This window comes from Podarcis vaucheri (assembly GCF_965113315.1).
Source record: "Podarcis vaucheri genome assembly, chromosome: 8".
Lineage (NCBI taxonomy): Eukaryota > Metazoa > Chordata > Lepidosauria > Squamata > Lacertidae > Podarcis > Podarcis vaucheri.
This window is the reverse complement of record NC_138766.1, coordinates 52,331,782-52,352,488: the sequence shown is the minus strand read 5'-3', so window position 1 is coordinate 52,352,488 and position 20,707 is coordinate 52,331,782. Positions and strand designations below refer to the sequence as shown.

Genomic DNA, 20,707 nt, shown 5'->3' with positions numbered 1-20,707 from the left:
ATAAAACAGATGACCTTTTTATAGCAAGATGTTTCAGTTTCTGCCTTCTTCTACTGCTCTGGTGTGAATCAAAATCATGCTATAGACAAGGTGGCAGTTACAGAATTCTGAAGATGGAATTCTCAGAAACTCTGATGTCAGATATTATCCTCCAGGTGTTAAGGTGTCAAGTCTACAGGTACATAAGTTTTCTCTTGTTTCCAATATCAGATGCATTTGGAGCAACAAAGAAAATTACCAAAGGACTGATGAACTTAAAGTACATTGCTGTACTGAGGACATCCTCCACATGTAATTGATTGCTGCCACACATCCATGTAATCTGGGGAAACTCTAATCCATGAAAGTGAGGAGTCAGTCAACAAAGTAATACATATTCAGTTTTTGGTAGATTTCCATTCAGCATCTGGTAATCAGAGAGTGCTCACTGGAAGGACAGATCCTGAAGCTGAGGCTCCAATACTTTGGCCACCTAATGAGAAGAGAAGACTCCCTGGAAAAGACCCTGATGTTGGGAAAGATAGGGCACAAGGAGAAGGGATGACAGAGGATGAGATGGTTGGACAGTGTTCTTGAAGCTACAAACGTGAGTTTGACCAAGCTGTGGAAGGCAGTGGAAGACAGGAGTGCCTGGCGTGCTCTGGTCCATGGGGTCATGAAGAGTTGGACACGACTAAACAACAACAATCAAAGACAGATACCCAGTGTTAGCAAATTCTGAATGTTGAATCTACCCAGGCTATTAGAGCTATACTTAAGCTACCATTCAGCAATCCTGTATCACATCCTGTTGAATCCAAATACTGTATCACCTGCTTTTATCTCATGAACAGTTGCTTTCAAAAGCACTATGGTGGCAGAAGCTCCTACAGTGTGGAAAACCTATATTGTTGTGCGGTAAACTTACCATGTTTTAACAATTTTAACACTTATTGGGTTGTAAATGGCTAACTGTCAGGAAGTATTGTCTCTAACTACTGGCTAGAAGCAGAGAGAATATACATAGTTATACAAGGTCTGTTAGTCAATTGACATTTAAACTGTCACAGCTGCTTCCTATTGCTGGCTGCATTTCACCTTTTATGCTAACAGCAGTGGCATTCAGAACTGATTGGTTTATGATTGGTCAGTTAGTGGATATTGCATTCAAATCCCATTGTCCTTATTTATAGGCAAATGGGCTTTGTAATTCCATCAGAAACAAATTGATTGGCTTGAGGATCGTGACCAAAGAAAGTACTGTATAAGACTAGGTTTAACTCTGTTTGGACAAGTTTTGGTAGGCTGAAGAGGATTGGCAAGGGACTAAAAAGTGGTCCTGAAGACAGAAGGAAGCATAGAGAGAGCAAGAAGCAGAGTATGGCAACTGATGAAGAATATATACCTACCTGGAAGCACAAATCATTTGACATGAGAACTAAGAAGGTCTACAACAGGGAGTGAGAGGCTCCAGCATCTGCCTTGGGGAGAGATGAGGCCAGAATGACAATGGAGGGAAGATTGGCTCCTCAAAGAGATTTTAAATAACTGCATAGGCTTTTTGGCATAAAGAAGTATTCAAGAGATGCTTGAAAGTCAAAAAGTGAGGAAAGCTTGATGAATCTCTGCTGGAAGAGTGTCCCACAGTAACACTAAATGCCTGACTTCTGGTTGAGGCCAGTTGAGCCTCTGTAGCATGGAGCACAACTATGAGAAAACAGCTTTCAAACTTTACAGGGAAAAAATGTGGCGAACCCATGGTGGAACTACAGAGACACAGCCACAAAGCAGCCATGAAACAATAAACAGAAGCAATTATTTTACCAGGACTGAAGTATGGAGTAGGAAACTATATTTTGGACTGCCAGTGGAATCATGGACTGCTTCTCATTCAGTTTGGATTTGGGGAACTGAGACAAGAAAACACAAGGCACATTTTGTGCCAAATCTGTCACAATCAGTGAGAGCTGTAGGAACTCAGCACTTGTCAGGATTGGCACCAAATGCATTTGTTTTCTGTACACGACATTTGATTTCTTTCCTTTGAACTGGATACACAAACAGAAGTTAACTGCTGGAGAGAAAACTAGCTATGCTATTCATGTTACATTTCACTTCTTTGTTTGTGGTTGGCTGCAAATTCTGATTAATATAATAATTCAAAGCATCTTGAGGTGGGGCACAGAAGGGCAGGCAGCTATGAACACCATCTAGTGACTCCATCTAGAATTGTAAAGGATGAGTGTGTGACTGGTTTTTAAAAACAGACAGATACTGCAGTCATCATTTCTAACTTGACAGACTGAAGTTGCAATCTTATACCCACATACCTGGTAGTAAGTCCCATTGAACAGAGGAAACCTTACTTACAAGTATTTATTTATTTATATTAATTTGTCACTTTTTCACAAAATTGTCTCAAGGAGACTTAAAAAGTAAAAAAAAACAATTAAAAAAGTATAGTAGGTAGGTATTGGATTGGTTGATACAGTTTTTAAAGAACCCTGTACAGTATGTCTGTCTCCATTAGAACTTAACACCTATGTGTAACATTACTGTTGAATTGCTCCAAGTGATTTCTGTCTCTGTGACTGTATCTCTGGCAAAGCAGACCTCACAAGCATTTTAAAAATCAAAGCAGATTTTCAGTTCATCCAGTAACACAAAAGTATTCATTGTCCACTTATCTTCATTTGGTGCTCTTCCATCTGAAGCACCTCTCTCCAACCCAGATATTTGTGACCAGAAATCTACTGTGTTTTGGGTAGTTAGTAATTCATTACAAATAATGAATGCGTTTGCATTCAAAGTGAACATCTCCTAGACAGCTGTTATGCTGAAATTTATTGGCAAGTGCTAATTTTTGAATAATTATGAGCAAATTTGAGGAAGGGGTTATAGAATTATTTTTAAACAGTGGAAGGCTTTTTTAGTGCCTGCACAGCCTCTCCTGGTGATACATTGCTGACTTAGAGCTGCCTCAAACTTTATGTGTGGTTTAGGTTTGCTGCGGTAACCATATATGATGTGAAGGAAAGATGGGCACCCATAAACATTTGAGAAACTGGTGTCTTGGCTTGTGCCCACTGTTTGTTTAGAAATATATACCTGCCATTCAGGCCTATGGAACCTGTTGTGTTTTCAAGGTGTTTTCTGGGACCTGTGTGTTTTCTGGTTGGTGGAAACACATTAGTTAAGATCAATGAAACAATCTTACAAGGCACGGCATCTGACGAAGAAAAAGAATTCAAATATTGTGCAAGCATAGTAAAGTGTGGGGAAAGATGTGGTGAAGGGCAGAACTGGAAGTGGATGGGTGTGCACAGTGAGAGAGAAGATATCACTCATTCTCTGTCAGGAAAGGGGGAAGTCTCTCTTTGCTTTTGCCTTGCCTGATTTTGGTAAGATAAATCCTTTCCCAAACTGGTTGCTGATGATGCACAACCAAATACTTGTACAAGTTCAATCCAAACAATCTACACACTAGAATGCAGAAACACAGATACTGAAGGAAACGAACTCCCCCCGCTCCCCGCCCCCCACTGAGAATAGGGTTCTGCTCCACAGATTAAGTGGATCAGATTTCTTTTGAAATTTTAAAGAAGTGATCTGTACTACAACTCTGCTTTCTCATCATCTTGGGCCTTTAACATCTGGGGGAGAAGGTAGGCCAGAAGAGAAGCTGTTGGTTTGTGCATGTCCTCTCCGATATGTCTATATAGGTGCAGTTTATTTCTAGGACCTTGGGTCTTGCACATGTTTTTCAGATGTCAATTTTTTCCTCTTATTTATTGGTGTTTTCTCCTTTCATTTAACTCCACTAGTTTGTTTAATAAAGCTGAGAGTTCTTGCAGAGAGCTTTATAAACACATGTTATTAGATTTTTAAACCTCTTTTGAAAGTGCCTCTATCCTACTTCCTCCTAGTAAAGTGACCTTTTTAAATGGAGGGAAGTGGGTTTAGATGACAGTCATGATAAATGCGGTCATGTTCACTCAATAAAATAAGGCCCAGTGCATTTGAGGATAAATCAGTGAAATGTACAACCCCACCTGTCTGTCTCCATCATTCATTTCCACTGTCACTTTCACAGTGGCTGATGGATCACAGTTGCTGTAAAATTAGACAGCCTTTAATCTCATTTCATCCTGATTAGCTTCTCTTTACCCTTTCCCTCTAACTCACTGACTGACACGCTAAAAACTCACACTGGGCTGTGTTTGAGCGTGGCGTACAAACTTCTTTTCCAATACCTTTTTTGGAGGGGAAGAGAGGTACTCACCTGAGATGAAATGAAATGTAAAGATGAGGGAATCTGAGACTCATATTAAAATAAATCAGCAAAGCAGAGGACAGTGTGCAATTAATAAGAGCAGCTGTCTGCATCAGTGGACTACACATTGGCCCATGCTTTGCATTATTTACACCCATGAATTCTTAGTGAATGTAATAAGTTGGTCTAAAAGGCATCCTGGGGCAGGAGGGATGAGGGGCAATGTAAATAGTGTAGTTGCTGCCTTCAGAATGCAGAAACGTGTCATATCATACAGAAAGTTATTGTAGGTGTGCCCAAGGGCTCACACGTGCCTAGTGGAACCTTTAAATTTTGGGGGACGGCGGCAGCTTCTGTCTGAAAAATACATACTCCCAACAGAGCCAGTAATGTAGTTCTCTGAATTGTAACATGCTCTTTTATAAGTTACATTTTGGAACCAGAGCGTTGTTGTTTTTTTAACCTGAGTGACATTTTAGAACATTTATTTCTGCTTATTCCATTGCAACTTTCACTTGTGTCATTGGAGTGAACATAATACCAGTAATTTTACAAATCGGATATTCCACCATTTTTACACATGGCATCAAACAAACAGAGTACTGCTGGCCATATATTGTTGCCACTTAGCTCTGAAAGCCATGTTTAAAGAAGTTTTGCTGCCTTAGTACATTACATGCTAAGAAGCATGCCCAACGGCAAGGAAATCACTTCTGCATGATTCAGCTGCATTCTGCATGGGGTGCGCATGCGACCTGCCTTACTCCAACCAGGAAGTGCTTATTTGAAGAGCAGTATAAATAAAATAACATAAGAACATTGGTAGGGGTGGTCACATGAATATTTCACATGGAACTGGCAACCTGTGGGGAAGCAAACAATTATTCACGTGACCACCCTGCCCAACTTCTACGATTTGGCATCCCTGTACTATGAAGTGGTTCCCCCATGCTTCTGGGTATGCAATTGAAAGGTGCTGCAATGTAACAGGAAAGGAGCCTCAGATCCGCTCTTAGTATCTTTGGAGTAAATATGAAGGGTCTCCAGATCAATTTTGTGTGAGTATTTTGTCATGAGTTAAAAAAAGAGGCAGAACTTGCTTTTCATGATTTCATGTGATCTGAAGAAGGATTCCACAACATGTGAGGCAGAAAACAAGCACAGATCACCACCTGTGTATTGTGGCCTTGTTTCTAGTGGGCTGCTCACAAGTTGCTCAGGCGGCCTCTTAAGGGAGAGGGTTTTAGTAATGCATGGAATGATGGCATTACATTTAACTTGCAGAAGAAAGCTTACCTGTGGGCTCAAATCTCCGACTTGCCCCTGAGTTATAAATTAACATACTGGCTGTTGTGAACTAATACGAATATAAATCTACACATGACATTAAGCCATTCTACCTATCAATACATTTTCCAAAGCTATAGTTCTTAAGCTTCATCTTCCAAAATATCTCATTGACTTACGTGGAACAACTGTGTAAGTAATTTGAAAATTAACAGTGTCTATGTCTGGCTGCTTAATGGCTGTATAAGATCTACCAGCAATAAGTAACATTAATTAATGCATTTTCACTAGCCTAGCTGCCTAACAATTGCTTTTGCTTAGGCAGCTGCACAACCACAGACTATGAAAATGATGTTTGACCTTTACTGGAAGCTAAATTTGCACCTTGCTTATTCACCATTGCATAGGCAAAATAAATAAAATAAAATAAAATAAAAATCAGTAAGAAGCTTAAACGAGACTACTTGATCTTTAAGAAAATGTGTCTTCAACAAGAAAGCTGCACATATTTCTTATTGTTATTTGCATATGCTATACGGCTTCGAGTGCATTGAGAAAAATAAAAGATAATAAAACAAATGAAATGAGAGATATATCACCCAAAATAATCCAAGTGTGAGATAGGCTGCCTCTTTTTTTGGCACTGGCAAAAGAGCACAAAGTAAAAGCTGGCCCTGAGTCATATTGATTTCCCACTGCACTGGTTTCCTAAGTGCTCTGTTGATCCGTTTCAAGCAATAAGTTCCCTGCCTGTACATGCACATCACCTCCCCATTTGTCCTCACCTAGATTTAAGGTGCCCATATGATGAGCTGAACAAGGACATTATTTTTCCTACTGGTGACACCGGGCCAGAACTACTGCATGTAGTATGATAGCTAAACCTGTGTAAGTATGCATTTCAACATACGATTTTTGATAGTGTTGCATTCCACAGAGCAATACATATTATGGCATTAAAATTGCATATTTTTGTTTTACAGCTCTAGCCTTGGGAAGGGGAGGGGGATGAATCAGGAAAAAAAGATTTCCTGCTTGCCTCTCCCCTCCCATCCCCTCAAAATAATCCCATCCTCTTAAAAAAAGAAAAAAAGGATGTTGCAACTATGGTAAAACAGTTTTGATCTTTCAACAAAGGCCTCCCTGATTAGATGGATGGAAAATGTCTGATTGTGCTGCTAATGACATTGTACAGGAAATTAAGCGTATACATTTGGAGAAGGCATTAAATCAGCAGGACCTTAATTTAAAAACTTAAAACTGTATGGAAATGCAGCTTGCTCGTTGCTGTGTAAGAGAAAGCTGCTGAATACTTTGACTCTTCTTATGGAAATGTTGCCAACAGAACTAAGCTTGTGGAGGGTGTTTTCTTTGTTTTTTTTTGCAGTGCTGCTTTTATTTAACCTTCTTGCTATTTACATGGTACTTGCAGGACACAGTTGACAATTGCAGGTTTAGCCATGTCTCTTTCATTTTTAAAAAAGTTGCAAAGTATATTATTGGCCCCTTCAACTACAGCATACCTGGGGTCTTGAAGACTACTCAGCCCACAGGTTGTGCAATAGCTGACGACACAACTGTGACAGGCTTGTGAAGTCGCATTCGGCGGCCCCTCAGGAACTGCAAGCCTGGAGGAGCTGTTATGACAGCTTCTGTGTATCATAAATCACACTAGCAGCTGTTAAAACAGACCCTGGGCTGTGTAGTCTTAAGATCCCACGTACGCCTGTGTTTGCTGGGATTCAGCTACAAGTGTTGATGCTGAAGAGATCAGCACATCATAGCCCAGTTTGGGATAGTGCACCTGGAGCACCAAAACATGACAGCAAGCAGATGCAAGGGAAGGAAATTGGTGGTGATTTAATCTGGTTATTTTTTCCAGTTTCTCCAAAAGGGATATCATAAAGATGGGATACCAGCAACTTTTAGTTTACTTGACATATGTACTAGAACTGAAGCATACTAATATTATGTCTGCATTTATGGTTTGGAGCTTTCGTGAAGTAAATGTCTCAAAGCAGCCATTGTATGAAATGGAGCTTGATAAAGAATACCTGTTTTGTTCACAGTTATGCCGTATAATAGTGCCCACCATTGTGTTGTGGAAGTAGAAAATTTCTTGTTCGTATTGGGAGGAGAAGACCAGTGGAATCCTAATGGTATGTACATAATAACTAATGGAACTATAAGAATATGTGAATAGTACTGAAGTACAAAATATCCATTTGCAGATGTACCACAAGTTATTTGTCTTCGGTCATATGACTGCAGCCATAGATCTTATATACCCACAGTCAGCTGCCCTTCCGGTGAGATGCTGTTTAAAGGAGTTTGTGAATTGCAGTTTCATGTCTCTTTTTATGTATGCAAACATAATAATATTCTGTATCTGCAAAAAAAATCTAGTATGCGAATCTGCCCATTAGGCTGTGACCCTAAATTCACTTGCAGCAATAGAACCCCTGGATGAAGTGAACTGTCAAACAGCTCACAATGGCACATTCGGACATTATGCTAAACCATAGTTGAACATTATGAGAGTGAGCCACAAACCTGGACTAACATATTCACACCTCCTCTGGCGGGTCCCCACAGAGTTCAGACAGTGGTTAATGCTAACAGTGGTTTGTTTTCAATAAGCCAGTTTCATAATCCTTGATTTGAAGTTGGCTTGTTTCAAACAAACTATTGTTAGCATTAACAACAGTTCATTGGGTTCAAACAGTATGATAAGCTGTGGTTAAGCAAAAACAACTCCTCCTAGTGGTCATGCCAAAGTGTGAGCATGCAAAGTTGAATCTTGCTGCAGCTTGTTCTTGTTATGTTAAACTATGGTTTTAGTGTGATATCTGAACAAGATCAATAAAACTGATTAAAGCAGTTTTGTTTTGTTCTTGCAAAGTTCCATTAAAACTCTAAGGCCGCAGTTCTAGAGAGCTATGTCATGCAGAAGAGATACACAGCATCATGTACACAGTCAGGTATTTTTAAGGTCATGCTGAAGCCATTTGTATACTACACTTAAGGCCAATTTTATGTTTAGAGACCATTTCAAGCTGAAAAGTGAAAATTTTGAAACACAGAAATGAAGGCCCTATGCTTCAAAAGCTAACTATGTTCTTTCTCACCCAGCCAGCCAGCCAGCCAGCCAGCTAACACAGTAAGTGGGCTTGAGAACTGAGTGCTACCCAAAAAGCTTGAGGACGCTGTCAACAGCATTCTGTGACATACCAAGCCCTTCACCTGTAGCAGAGAAACTCCACATACAGTGGGAGAATATTCCACAGGAGCAATGAATGCTTTCATGTGAGGAATGCTTTCATGTGAGGAACTCTGTGTACACGTTCTAGTTCCTCTCCATGGGCAGCCAAACTGCTGATTTGAGGCTTTGGTGCCTTTGTCATTCAAGCTACCACATCTTCTTTATATGTGTAGACAGTGTTTTCCAGACTAAGGCATTTCATGGCAGCTATTAGGAGTTTTAACCAGCATTTCATGCTTTTATATTATTTTATTTAGAATTTTTTCTACCCTGCTCTTGAGCTGAAAAAAAAAATCTTGGTTTACAGATCAATACAAACAAATCAAACCCTGCCCTCAGCCTTGCAATTTAAAAGGCATGACACAAAAGGAAAATAGATTAGGAGGGAGGAAGAAAAAGCACAATGAGGTAGCGGTTCTTAGTTACAAGCTCTTCTGAGGACCAGCTGGTAGGGAGACAGTTCAAAGAGAATAAGAGCCAAATGTGCTGGTCTCAGCTGTGCTGATGAAAAGGTCCTGCATCCCTTCTCTTCCATCCTGTACCACAGCATGATGGAAGGAGGACCCTGGCTTCTCAACACTCTGTGTATTTCTTACTGCAGTAAAGCAATGTTTACAGTCAGTGCTTTTCTTCCAGTTCCAAGCCAGTCCCTTCCAGGTAAAATGTTATGTATGCAGTATCAAAAGACTGTTTGGTTGTTCCACTACACATTTATTTCTAATCTTGTGCAAGGGATTCACATAGAGATTATCTAGTAGTATGTGTTCCTTATTTGATTACTTCATAAATTTTCTGCAGAGAGAAATTAAACAATTTAACAGACTTCTGAACAAAGCAAAAGAGAACAGTATGCCTTGCAAAATTTAAAATATTGTCAAGACATTGTTGAAGAGCTTGCACATGAGGACAGAGTTGCAGTTGTAGCAGTCTGTGTAACGGAGATAATTATGACTGGCAAACTATAAAACAGCTTGCAGGTACACATTTTCACTTCAAAATGCCAGAAGATCCAGCTGAAATTACATATACTGCATATATTTTATTGTGAAAGACCCATTTCAGCATCTGCACTAAACCAAATTATATCGAAGCGTTACATCTGTTCCTTTCCTTGAAAACTGAGATAAACTAGTCCATTCCATGAGCCTGTATCCGGTAGGTTTTTTGGGGGTTTTTACAAAAATTATTTAAATCAATGTTTTGGAAGAATAGCTTTTCTACTTTATTCCTGAAATGCTACTGCACAAAAGGTTGCAAATAATTACTTCTAGAACTGTAACCTATAGAACTAGTTTGAAGACTTCTGTTGCAACTCCCCAAGCCTTCTCCCACGTTAAAATACCCTTGACCCCCCCCCCCAAAATTAGATGGCACTCTTAACAGAAACAGTGGCATGGATGGGGTATCTCCCCAGCTTTAGAATTCACACTTGAGTTCACTCTGATTTTTCATGATGGCTAGAGTAGAGCTATGTGGAGCACTGACCTGCAAAGGGAAGCATTGTACAGGAACACCTAACGGCTGAGCTACTTTGCCCCACTTCTTTTCCTTCCATCTCATTTTAATAGTGACAAGGTAGTTTAATAGCGGCAAGGTAGTTTGCCTAACAGGGAAGCATATTAGCGGGGTGGGAGTCTGCTTAGCCCTGCCTCCCCAAACAGAGGGCATCTGAGTGAGATCACTGGTCCATCTAGCACAGTCAAGCTTCCTATTATTCAAAGGAGCCCTGCTTGATTTCCCTATTAAATGTGGCACTGCTTATTTACCATGTATTTCAAACGGCTATGCAGATCACCATTCAGTGCTAAGTTGAAAGGGAACTAAGTTCTCCACTTGTTTGGACTCGTCGGCTTTGCATGTTCAGTCCCGTAAATAGCATCTACCTATGCTGGATGGAGAATACACTGTTTTCACCCTCACAGGTGTGGAATTTTCATTTCACTATGAACCATTTTCTTAGATCAAACCTTGAAGGCCTGTTGGGTAAGAATCTCTGTTAGAAATTTAAAAAACACCAAAGAGACAAAACTGTATTTTATTGATTAATGCAAATTCAGTGTATAAAGGAAAGAGGTTGTAAGCATTTGGGGTTCCTTTACACTAAAATTGTTTACCTGGTGCACTACCCACTACACATTTATTTCCTTCTGAGATACATGATTGGGTTGTCATGTAGCTGTGATTCAATTTTTTTAGTCACACATACAAGAAACAAGAGGGCTTTTTGAGATACTTGTGTGCTGAAGGCTCAGGTGTTAAACAGAAATTGCCATGCACTCCCTTGCTCCAGTCTTCTTGCTTTGATGTCAATCTGTATGTAAAATATACTGCAATCTTAATATCTTGAAGGCATGCAGTGCCAGAGGTTAGTAGTCAGGATAATGTAGACTTCCACAATTAGCCTTTGCTTTGTTTTGCTTTATTTGTGACTTAGGGACAGTAGAAATATATTATTTTTAGATGGCACATATAAATCCTTCTAAAAGGCAGTATGTATTTTCCTCTTTGTCCTATAAGGGAAAATTTCAAGATTATAACATCAAATCCCTAACGTAAGGATGCCTGAGCACTTAGTAAAGATGTGTTCACCTTCCTATAAGCAATCAACATCACCCTCTTCCCACTGCAAACTGGGGAGACAAGAAAGAATGTCAGATATACCCATGGTTCTACAGATTGCTACAAAATATTCATGAAATGCCACGAGAAGCCCATCTCCCTCAGAACAATAATTTCCTATTGTCATAAGATTTATGACACTTTAAAAAAAAATGCTAGTGGGTTTCTGTCTTAAAGAGAGACTTGTAGGGAACCTTATTTGACAGAGCTAAAATACTTTGTTTTTTACTACTTCCATAGATACCTATTAAGAACTGTAGTTAGAGGCTGTTGATTTTGTGTGTTTACGTGCTTTGCTCTAGAGAGAAGACCTCCATAAAGATTGACAAGTGAAAGGAATATACTATTGCAGTGATTTGTAATGACAGAAAACAGAGAGTTAAATGTGAAACTAATTTCTTTACAGGAAAGCACAGTACAAACTTTGTTAGCCGGTATGATCCTAGATTTAACAGCTGGATACAACTTCCACCCATGCAAGAGAGGTAAATGTGTGCTATATATTTGGGGTTGGGGAAAGGGTGGCTGTTTTACCTAAGAGAGGAAGATGGTTGGGGTTTAACTTAGCGGTGAAAAAAGCGAATGGTGAAAGTGTTGGAATTGATTTGCACTAGCAAATAAAATATAATAGTGCTAGATTATTTTTCTGCTGACAAGAAGGTACTTTCAAGTAAAAGCTGAACTGCTACATCCTTTTCATAGAATTGTAGAAACAGTGTTTCTTTCAAATCTCTGAACTATTTCACAATTACTATTTTCTATTATATTTTTGCTTTGCTTTCATTGAATTTCAGCATGCATTGACAGAGCAACCATTCCTTGCCTTTTTGGTCACTTAGGCTGGTAATGGCAGCACCCGCTAGGTCCTGTACCTGCCCACTCCATATAATCAGGTGGTAGAAGAAGCTGGCAGAAGCGCACTGGGGAAGGTGAGAGGTACCAAAGGTGGTACCTTTCTCCCTTTGTCCTGAACCTTCTCCACCCACCATAAGCATTCTTTGCTCCCCAGCCATTTTACTTATTAAAGTAATGTATTTAATCTATCGTCTTGTTTAATACAATGTCAGGGTGACTGTGAAAAGTTCAGACCTCAGGTAAGCATGGAGGTGTTCAGTAATCACACTAAAAAGAAGCCAAATGTAAAATAAGGAACAGTGAAGGACCAGAAATCAAGCACCTAAATGTATAAAATGTCTTGCAAAACTGCAAAGGAGAATGAAGAAGAGCACCAGCAGACAGCAATGGAAAGTGTATTCTAAAATTTGGGCCTGGAAGAGTAAAAGTTCCACTTCTAAACTGGGCCTTAAACCAGATTAAAGTGGGTATGTATAATCCACTTCTACACCATGTTGTTCAACCTCTTCCATAGAGAGAGACTTGATTAGGGACTCCCTAGATTTTAGGTTGGGGAACGGTTATAAATATGTAGTTATTATGCAAGCCATTATCCAACTCCTAATACAACACAGATGCACAGTATATAAAGCTTTTGGGGATACACTTTAGCTAGGACATCCATAAAAATTGAAGATGTTCAGCTCGTTATCCAGTTGAACAAATCTACTTGTCACAGCCTCACTGCCTCAAACTTAAGGCAGATTTAATGTCTGTAGAGCTTGTACCATGAGGGTTTTTTAAAAAAAAAAATGGACAGCTTTAGATTTTTCTTATAAGCCTGTCTGATATTTAAAATATCATTTGAAGTATTTAGAAGTCCAAATTCTGTTTCAAAATGGTGTTCTAATTATCAAAACCCTTCTTTGCCGGGCTCTTAAAGTGAGATAATTAACCTTCACCCTCCTAGCTGAGCCTACATAATTCACAGTGATCAATTATTTCAGTGTTGTACGAGCCTCTGAGGATAAGACAGTATTGCTGAAAATGTGATTAGACATTTTAAAATATGTGAATTGTTTACTGACTAGTCCCTTGTGACTTCTTTGGAGACTTCCAATTTATTAAGTCAAGTGCCTTTCAAGACAGTTTTTAGTCATTCATATTCTTTAATAAAGAGCTTTTATGCTCTCCTTTTTATGACAAAATGTGTGCAGTAAGGATGTTTTTTTTCTCCTCCTGTGAAGCAATAGTTTGTTTGTTTATAGTGCTCTATAACAAAGTTCTCAGGATGAGTGACAACAACAAAACTATTAAGAATTTGTTTAACAATACATTTATTATTTTATTTAAAATATTTATATGCTGCCTTAAAAAGTCAAAACTCCCTCAAGATTGCTTCTATAAAAACAGTAATTGTAAAGATAATACAGTATAATCGCAAATAAAAAATGAATAAACCAGTAATAATAAGACAGGCAGACATCAAGTATGAAACTAAAACAAATACAACCAAGACCCACTGCAGCAGAAAGCATAGCAAATAAAAACTCCTTCAAGAAAAATTCAGTAACACTAAAACATGATAGGGAATAAAATTCTGTGACCCTGTCTGGAGAGCCCATCCACATGAATCATTCTCTGGAGGGAGAGAACATGGATTCACTTCTTCCCCAATAAGTATTCAGCCAACCATCTGTTGGGCATTGCAGAGTCTGTACCTCTGCACAGCACTGCACTGGGTGCTGAATGCTAGTCAAAAAGGGCCTCTGCAATGAAGATTCAGTATTAGTTAGTAAGAAAACTGGGACATGCTCCATTTATGTCCTACTGATTTCATCGGGAGGGTTAAGTATGCATTTAACTTCCTCCAATTGAAATTAATCTAAATTAAATACTTTATTTTTTGCTGGATTGTTTCCATTTTTTTAAAAAAAATGTTACAGATAGGTAGCCGTGTTAGGTCTGCCATAGTCAAAATACTTGGTATCTGAAGAAGTGTGCATGCACACGAAAGCTCATACCAAGAACTAACTTAGTTGGTCTTTAAGGTGCTACTGGAAGGAATTTTTTTATTTTTAAAAAAATGGTTATAGTACTGCACTTCAAGTGCAATTGCATCCTCTTTGTGACGTAAATTGGCCTTTGCACTGAAGTCCTAGCTATTGACATAGTTGGTACAATGCTGATGAGGCTGAAAATCTGTGACTTAGATGTACCCCACTTTAGCACATGAGCAAGTTTCCATACAAAGCCAGCCCAGCAGTAACAGGTGGTCAGCTCCACTCACCTGGGGGGCCACTTTGCTGAGAAGTTGATGGAGGGTGGTGACCTGCCTCCCCACCGTGAACTTTCAGAAAGTCCAATGGCCACAGCTATACCACCTCCAAAGAAATGGTTCAGAAAATGAAAGCAGGAAAAGAAGCATGGCGGAAGCAAAGAAACATCGGAGAAAATGGCTGTCTAAAGCAGCACGGAACAGTTTGAAAGGCTATATTTTCTTTTATGAGTTCTCTGCAGTCCCACACATGGGGATGCGCCTACACAGATAGGATTTCCCATGCCCTGGAAGATTTGTTTCTCTTCTGTATTCCAAGAGCCCTTCAAGGAAGCTAACAATGTAATAAATTTAGTTTTCAGTTGTTAAAAACAGCACAATATTACATCCAGAATTTCAAAACATCAAGAAGCACATAGAAACATAGAGTAGCATAAAAGAGGCACAATATGGCCCTGGCCAAACGGTGGCTTGTAAATTGGAATGAATGGAACAATTTTTCCTGCAAAGTATTTGGCAAACTCATCCTGAAAGGCTCCGTTGCAATAGCTCTTTGACCACCTAGAAAAGCTATGTTGGGTGATTATGAGCAGATGCAGTGGTGACACAAAAGCCATCTTCGCCTTTATCACTGTCTCACAGATTAAGTTATAAAATGGGTCCTGGCCTCTGTTTTATTCAATCCATTGTAAGTCTTCTGCTATGACTCCTACTGTTTCATCACCACCAGTTCCAGGGACTGCCATAGAGCTAGCTTACCTCTACATAAGAACAGGCTGCTGGATTGCAAGTTACATGGGGGGTTTTGTGGGTGGGTGGGTGTAAACAGTGAGGTCAGAAGGAAATGTAATGCAGATAATTACATATTTAACAGTGACCTATCACAAAACTGTTGGTTTGATAAAATGGAGTAGACAGAGTCAGCTTCTTGGTCTTTAATAGGGAGCTGGCCTCTGTGTCCATACCTCTTGTATGGCCCACTGTTGCTGCTGAGTATCTGTCCTATTTAGGCGGTTGTCTGAGAGCAACTGGAGGTCTGCCACTGAAGGCTTATGTGTGGGAAGTGTCTGTCCTTGATGAACTGTAGATCATTGATGATAGGCTTGAGTGGCTTTGGCTTGGCTGTTGTGACATCAAGTGGTAGTTTGTCATTTTCTGTTCTAGATCTGTTGTGTAGAAGATTGGTACCTAAGAACAGTTTGGCTTTGTTGATCTGATTTTTCACTTTGGGTGTCTGATGTGAATTATTTTTGTTGTGAGGTTCTGTCCAGTCCTATGAATCTGAATGGATGTTGTTGTATCATAGAGCTCAACTGTAAACAATGAACTCTTTAGTGTGCTCTGGGTGGAAGCTGGAAGCATGTAAGTATGAGTAACAGTCAGTAGGTTTCCTATATAAGGATGTGCTTATATGTCCATTAATAGTTGCACATTCATGTCCAGAAAGTGAACCTCTTGCACAGTGTGTTCTAGACTCAGGTTGATGGTGAGGTGATGTCCTAGTGGAACTGCGCAAGTGATCCCTTACCATAAGTCCAGATAATAAAGCATGTCATTGAAATCTCAAATGGATTCTCATATTCTCTGGCTGACTTTGACAGCTATACCTGCAAAAACTACAGTGGCAAAGTCCTAAAGATGATATTTGAGGCAAAAGCATCCTCATGGACTCCTCCAGCTGTGATTTTCTCCAGATGTTTCTCCAGGAGCAGCTTCCCTATCCTCCTATTTAATCTGGTGGAGCAGTATAGTTCCATTAGATTGAATGTGGGGTTTAGACTTGTTTCCCTGTAACAGGTGTGTGTTCAGCAACACATCCTGGCTTCTGTCCCTACAGCAGGAGATTGTCTAGAAGGTCATGATCTAGGTTTTGGTTGTGTTCTCTCTCACGGTCAGAGAAGTGAACTAAGTGGGAAGGTGCTGTCTCTGCCCTCTCATCATGTAAAACTTGCTACTGCACTCAACTGGCAGGATCCTGTGCTCCTAATCTTCCAGAGATGGGGTAGCCAATGTGGTGCCCTTCAGATATTGCGGACAACAACTCCTACCACCCCTGTCCATTGGCTATGTTGGCTGGATCTGATGGAAGTTGCAGTCCACAACATCTGGAGGGTAGCTCTCTTTGGCTGTCTTTTTTCCAGGGCTTTCTAGAAAGTCTCACCAATAGTCTATGCAGGTGCATTCTCTTATATTCCAGCATACCCACTTTTCATTGTTCATGCTAAATCAAAGAAAGACTAATTTGTCAAATTACATAACATATATTTTTTGATTAAAATCACTTCAGCTGATTTTAGGGTCTCTCTAAAAGGGTTCTTGGCATTGGTATGATCAGTAATAACTCTGGTAGCTTTTCAATCTAAGACTGATAATCAAACTTCAAGATTCAGGGCATAAATTCATTGCCTTTGGGGATCAGGAAAGAATTTCTTTTACTTTTCCCATGTAACTGCATTGTAAAATTTAGCTAAGTTCATTGCAGAGACTTTTCACAAGCCACTGCAGGACCTGTAGCTGGACTAATATCCTGATCCACAAGAGTAATTTGATGTAATTTCTTTTACTAGAGATGGCAATATATTTCTCAGGACTAGATGTATATGAGGGGATGATTTCTTTTCTAAACTGAATTTTTAGTGCAATATTTTATCATGGAGGACTTTTTATAGCAATTAAATTTTACATTAATTAACTAGAGCTCTATGGCTCAAGTGTAATTTATTTAGTGGAAAAGAAGGATAAGGGAAACTTAAAATCTTTACTATTGGGAGTTTGCCCATAAAATACACATTTAATCTGAAGAATGAAACAGGCTGACTGTTACATTTCTGCTCCTAACAGTGACACTATGTGGATGAAGTCAAGAATGCACATAGAGGATACATTTATGAGGAAACTTGTTTCTAAAGATAGCTGAGATGGAAAACAACCATTTATTCTCTTAGTCACACAGACATAACCTCCATCAGATGAAGTTTTAAATAATCTGACTCAATCTGGATAGTTAAAACATATCTTTTTAATATAAAAAATAAGCATATATCTCACATACATATTTCTCACAGGATAATAAAGTGTTTTATTCATAACCTTTTAAATTCACTTGGTATTAAGTAAAGCTTTCATACTGAAGGAGCAAATAAATGATTGACGCTGATGTGTGCAAAGTAATGCATACACACATAACATGAAAAGAACTTTGCATTTCTGAGAGAGAGCCTGAGTCACTGCGAATCCAAGAGCATTTTAACAGTACTCTTTATCTTTCAAGGAAGTGGGTCCCTGCATGTTCACATGCAAATCTTAAAGCTGCTATGCAGAAGTAACCAGTGGAACCTGTAATAAAATGTTGAGGTGTATCTTCCTTCCTAATAGGAGTGCTTCTGTTCAGGGTTCTAGCTAACTAGACTCTCCAGTTAGGACATTCCACTCCTCCCCTATTCTGATATCATTCCTCATTGAGATGGAGGGTGCTTTTTTGTGTGAGGATTGCTTGTCTTAAGTTGTCTTTTTTAAAGACTTCTTGTGCTTCTGCAAACTTTCAGGGCTTTCCCACAACATGCTGAGATTTCTCTTGCGTTTCTCAGTGGCCTCACGTTGGCTGTGATCCTGATAGTGCTCATCGCCTCAACATCCTGTTAAAAAGGAAAGATATACTACATTTGCTAGAAAACATATTTGGACTAAAAATGGACTTTGTTGCAAGGCTCAAAGGTGCTTTCATGGTTGTGTGGGAAATGAAGTGTCTCCTATGTTTTTTAGAAATATATCGTTCAGGAGCACTGTACTAAAAATGACTTGAAAGCACAGCATGATAAGACAGTCTCCATAAATACTGATTCCTTGCCCTGGAACTAAGGAAATGTTCAAAACTTGGTTGAGAGTTAGCCGGATAAACCTTTGTTGGATGGCAAGAATGTAATACAAGGAAAGTTGTTCTATTTGCAGTAGTGCAGAAAAAAGAAAAAAAATGATAATTGAAGAAAAAAATCTGATGATGTGGTTCTCTTAGTAAATTGGGAACAATGACCCATGAAGGACTATAAAGAAAGTGAATGTCAAGATAATTTATTATTGTTACATTATCTATCTTTCCCCTCCCCCCTTTTTTTTTTACTTTATCTTACTGAGTTGCTGTTATCCTTCCATGGAACCAAATATCCTAAACATTAATGAGTTCTTGCTTAAATCTTCACTGCCAATAAAATTGCTTTTAAGTTAAACTTCTGCTTCACCAAGTGATTGTGTGGTAATTGACAATACTACATAAATTGTTCTTCTGAAAGACTACACACAGAATGCTCAGAGGGAATCGTTTCACAGTCCAGTCACAAACCCCAGTTCACCAATAGGCCACTGGACACACTGAGGTCAACATGAGCAGGAGCGCCCGAGTTCTCTTCAGCATCTTGTGTATGGAGCATTTGCAGTAAAAAGAACGAATCAGACATTTCATGTGAATGTCTTTGTGTGTGCATGCCCTGGAACCCCCTGTATAGGTGTGAATTGACTTGAACCAATGCGACAAGTATTCCAAGCAGTTGCTTGAGGCAGAACAATTCTAGACCTAATCATTTAGTACATCTAGTAAGGGGAGCAATATAGTGGGTGAACATTGGGATGCACTCCAGAATCCTACAGATCCTCTAATCAGGCATACTAGGAGGAGTGTGCCTCATGAGCCCTTGTGATATCACAGAGGATGCTGGTTCACAATAGCCTTCAACCAAGCACCAGCTAGACCTTTTTAAGTGTCCACTTTCCAAAGCTGAACTGCCAGGACTAACAAATGCTGTTGCCCAAGCAACTTATATGTAAGATAAACTCCCAAAATACCCGCAAAACACTCTACATCCTCTCTCTGTCTCCTTTCTGCACACACCATCCTTGCTTGCATTTTTTTGAAATCAATAAGCCCCAATTCTTAACTTTCCTTTGTAGAAAAGTTGCTCCAGCTCCTTGGTCATTTTGGTTGCCTTTTTGGTACATTTTCCAACTCCACACTATCTTTTTTGTATTCCATATGTAGCTGCTCCATAAAGTCATTATGATGTTGGCATTTTGATTTTTCCTAATGATTCCTTTTTTGTAAATAAGAAATTGCAATGGATAATCCAGAAATCATTACAAGTGAATAGTTTTGGAAATTTTGGGTGATACTTTGGGGTGGGGAGGTGGGGAGTGGTCCGAGTTGGGAGTGCACTGCAACCTTTTTGGGGAAAGCCACCCATATTCTCAGGGATAAATAAGTGGGGGGATTCATGTTAGAATAGCAGGTGATAAGTTCTGTAAAACAGAATGATGGAATTAATTCTAGTCACTAGAAACTAACTGCTCTATTTGTTTTTTCTCTAGGAGAGCCAGTTTTTATGCCTGTCGGCTTGACAAAAACCTGTATGTGATAGGTGGGAGAAATGAGACTGGCTACTTGTCAAGTGTGGAATGCTATAATTTAGAGACAAATGAATGGCGTTATGTATCTTCCCTACCACAGCCCTTGGCGGCACATGCAGGAGCTGTACATAATGGCAAAATCTATATTTCTGGCAAGTTGTTTTCTAAACTCCCCTTCATCGCAAAACAAAACCCAGTTATTCTTTTAAGGTGGGGTGCTTCCTTTAACTAATGAATGTATATTTGATTTGTAGGAGGTGTCCACAATGGTGAATATGTTCCCTGGCTGTACTGCTATGACCCTGTAATGGATGTCTGGGCTAGAAAACAAGATATGAACACAAAGAGAGCAATCCATGCATTGGCTGTAATGAATGATCGACTGTATGCAATCGGAGGAAATCATTTGAAAGGTCACATTTTTAATAGCAAAACAATGTAATATTCTGTCTTTTGATAAACACTATTTTTGCTAGGTTAGTTAACTAAGTTTAAAACCCTGCCACACAATTTAGCATGATGCTTGAGCCAGCATCTTTGAATGAATATATATATATATATATATATATATATATATATATATATATATATATGCAGGTTTTGGTGTCTTCGGGTGTCTTCCCGTGTAAGAGTCGGGGTGTCTGGGCGACGTTTCGACGAGGTCTCACTCGTCATCTTCAGGCTGGTGCTTTCGGCTTCTTGTTACTGGAACAGAGCAGAATCTGGTGTTTGAGTTCCTATAAATACTGTTGAGGGGTGTGGTGTATAGCCTCCAACGTTC

At 39.3% G+C, this 20,707-nt stretch overlaps 1 protein-coding gene across 2 annotated transcripts in view; it reads left to right on the top strand.

Annotated features, from left to right (window-relative positions):
* The window catches only part of KLHL14 (kelch like family member 14), a 60,624-nt gene that overhangs the window by 32,955 nt on the left and 6,962 nt on the right, over positions 1 to 20,707 (top strand). For both annotated transcript variants that reach the window (XM_082234823.1, XM_082234822.1), the window contains 4 exons: positions 7,609 to 7,698; positions 11,827 to 11,905; positions 19,888 to 20,078; positions 20,181 to 20,339. In XM_082234823.1, coding sequence (XP_082090949.1) covers positions 7,609 to 7,698; positions 11,827 to 11,905; positions 19,888 to 20,078; positions 20,181 to 20,339 — 519 coding nt within the window. The remainder of the gene's footprint in view (positions 1 to 7,608; positions 7,699 to 11,826; positions 11,906 to 19,887; positions 20,079 to 20,180; positions 20,340 to 20,707) is intronic.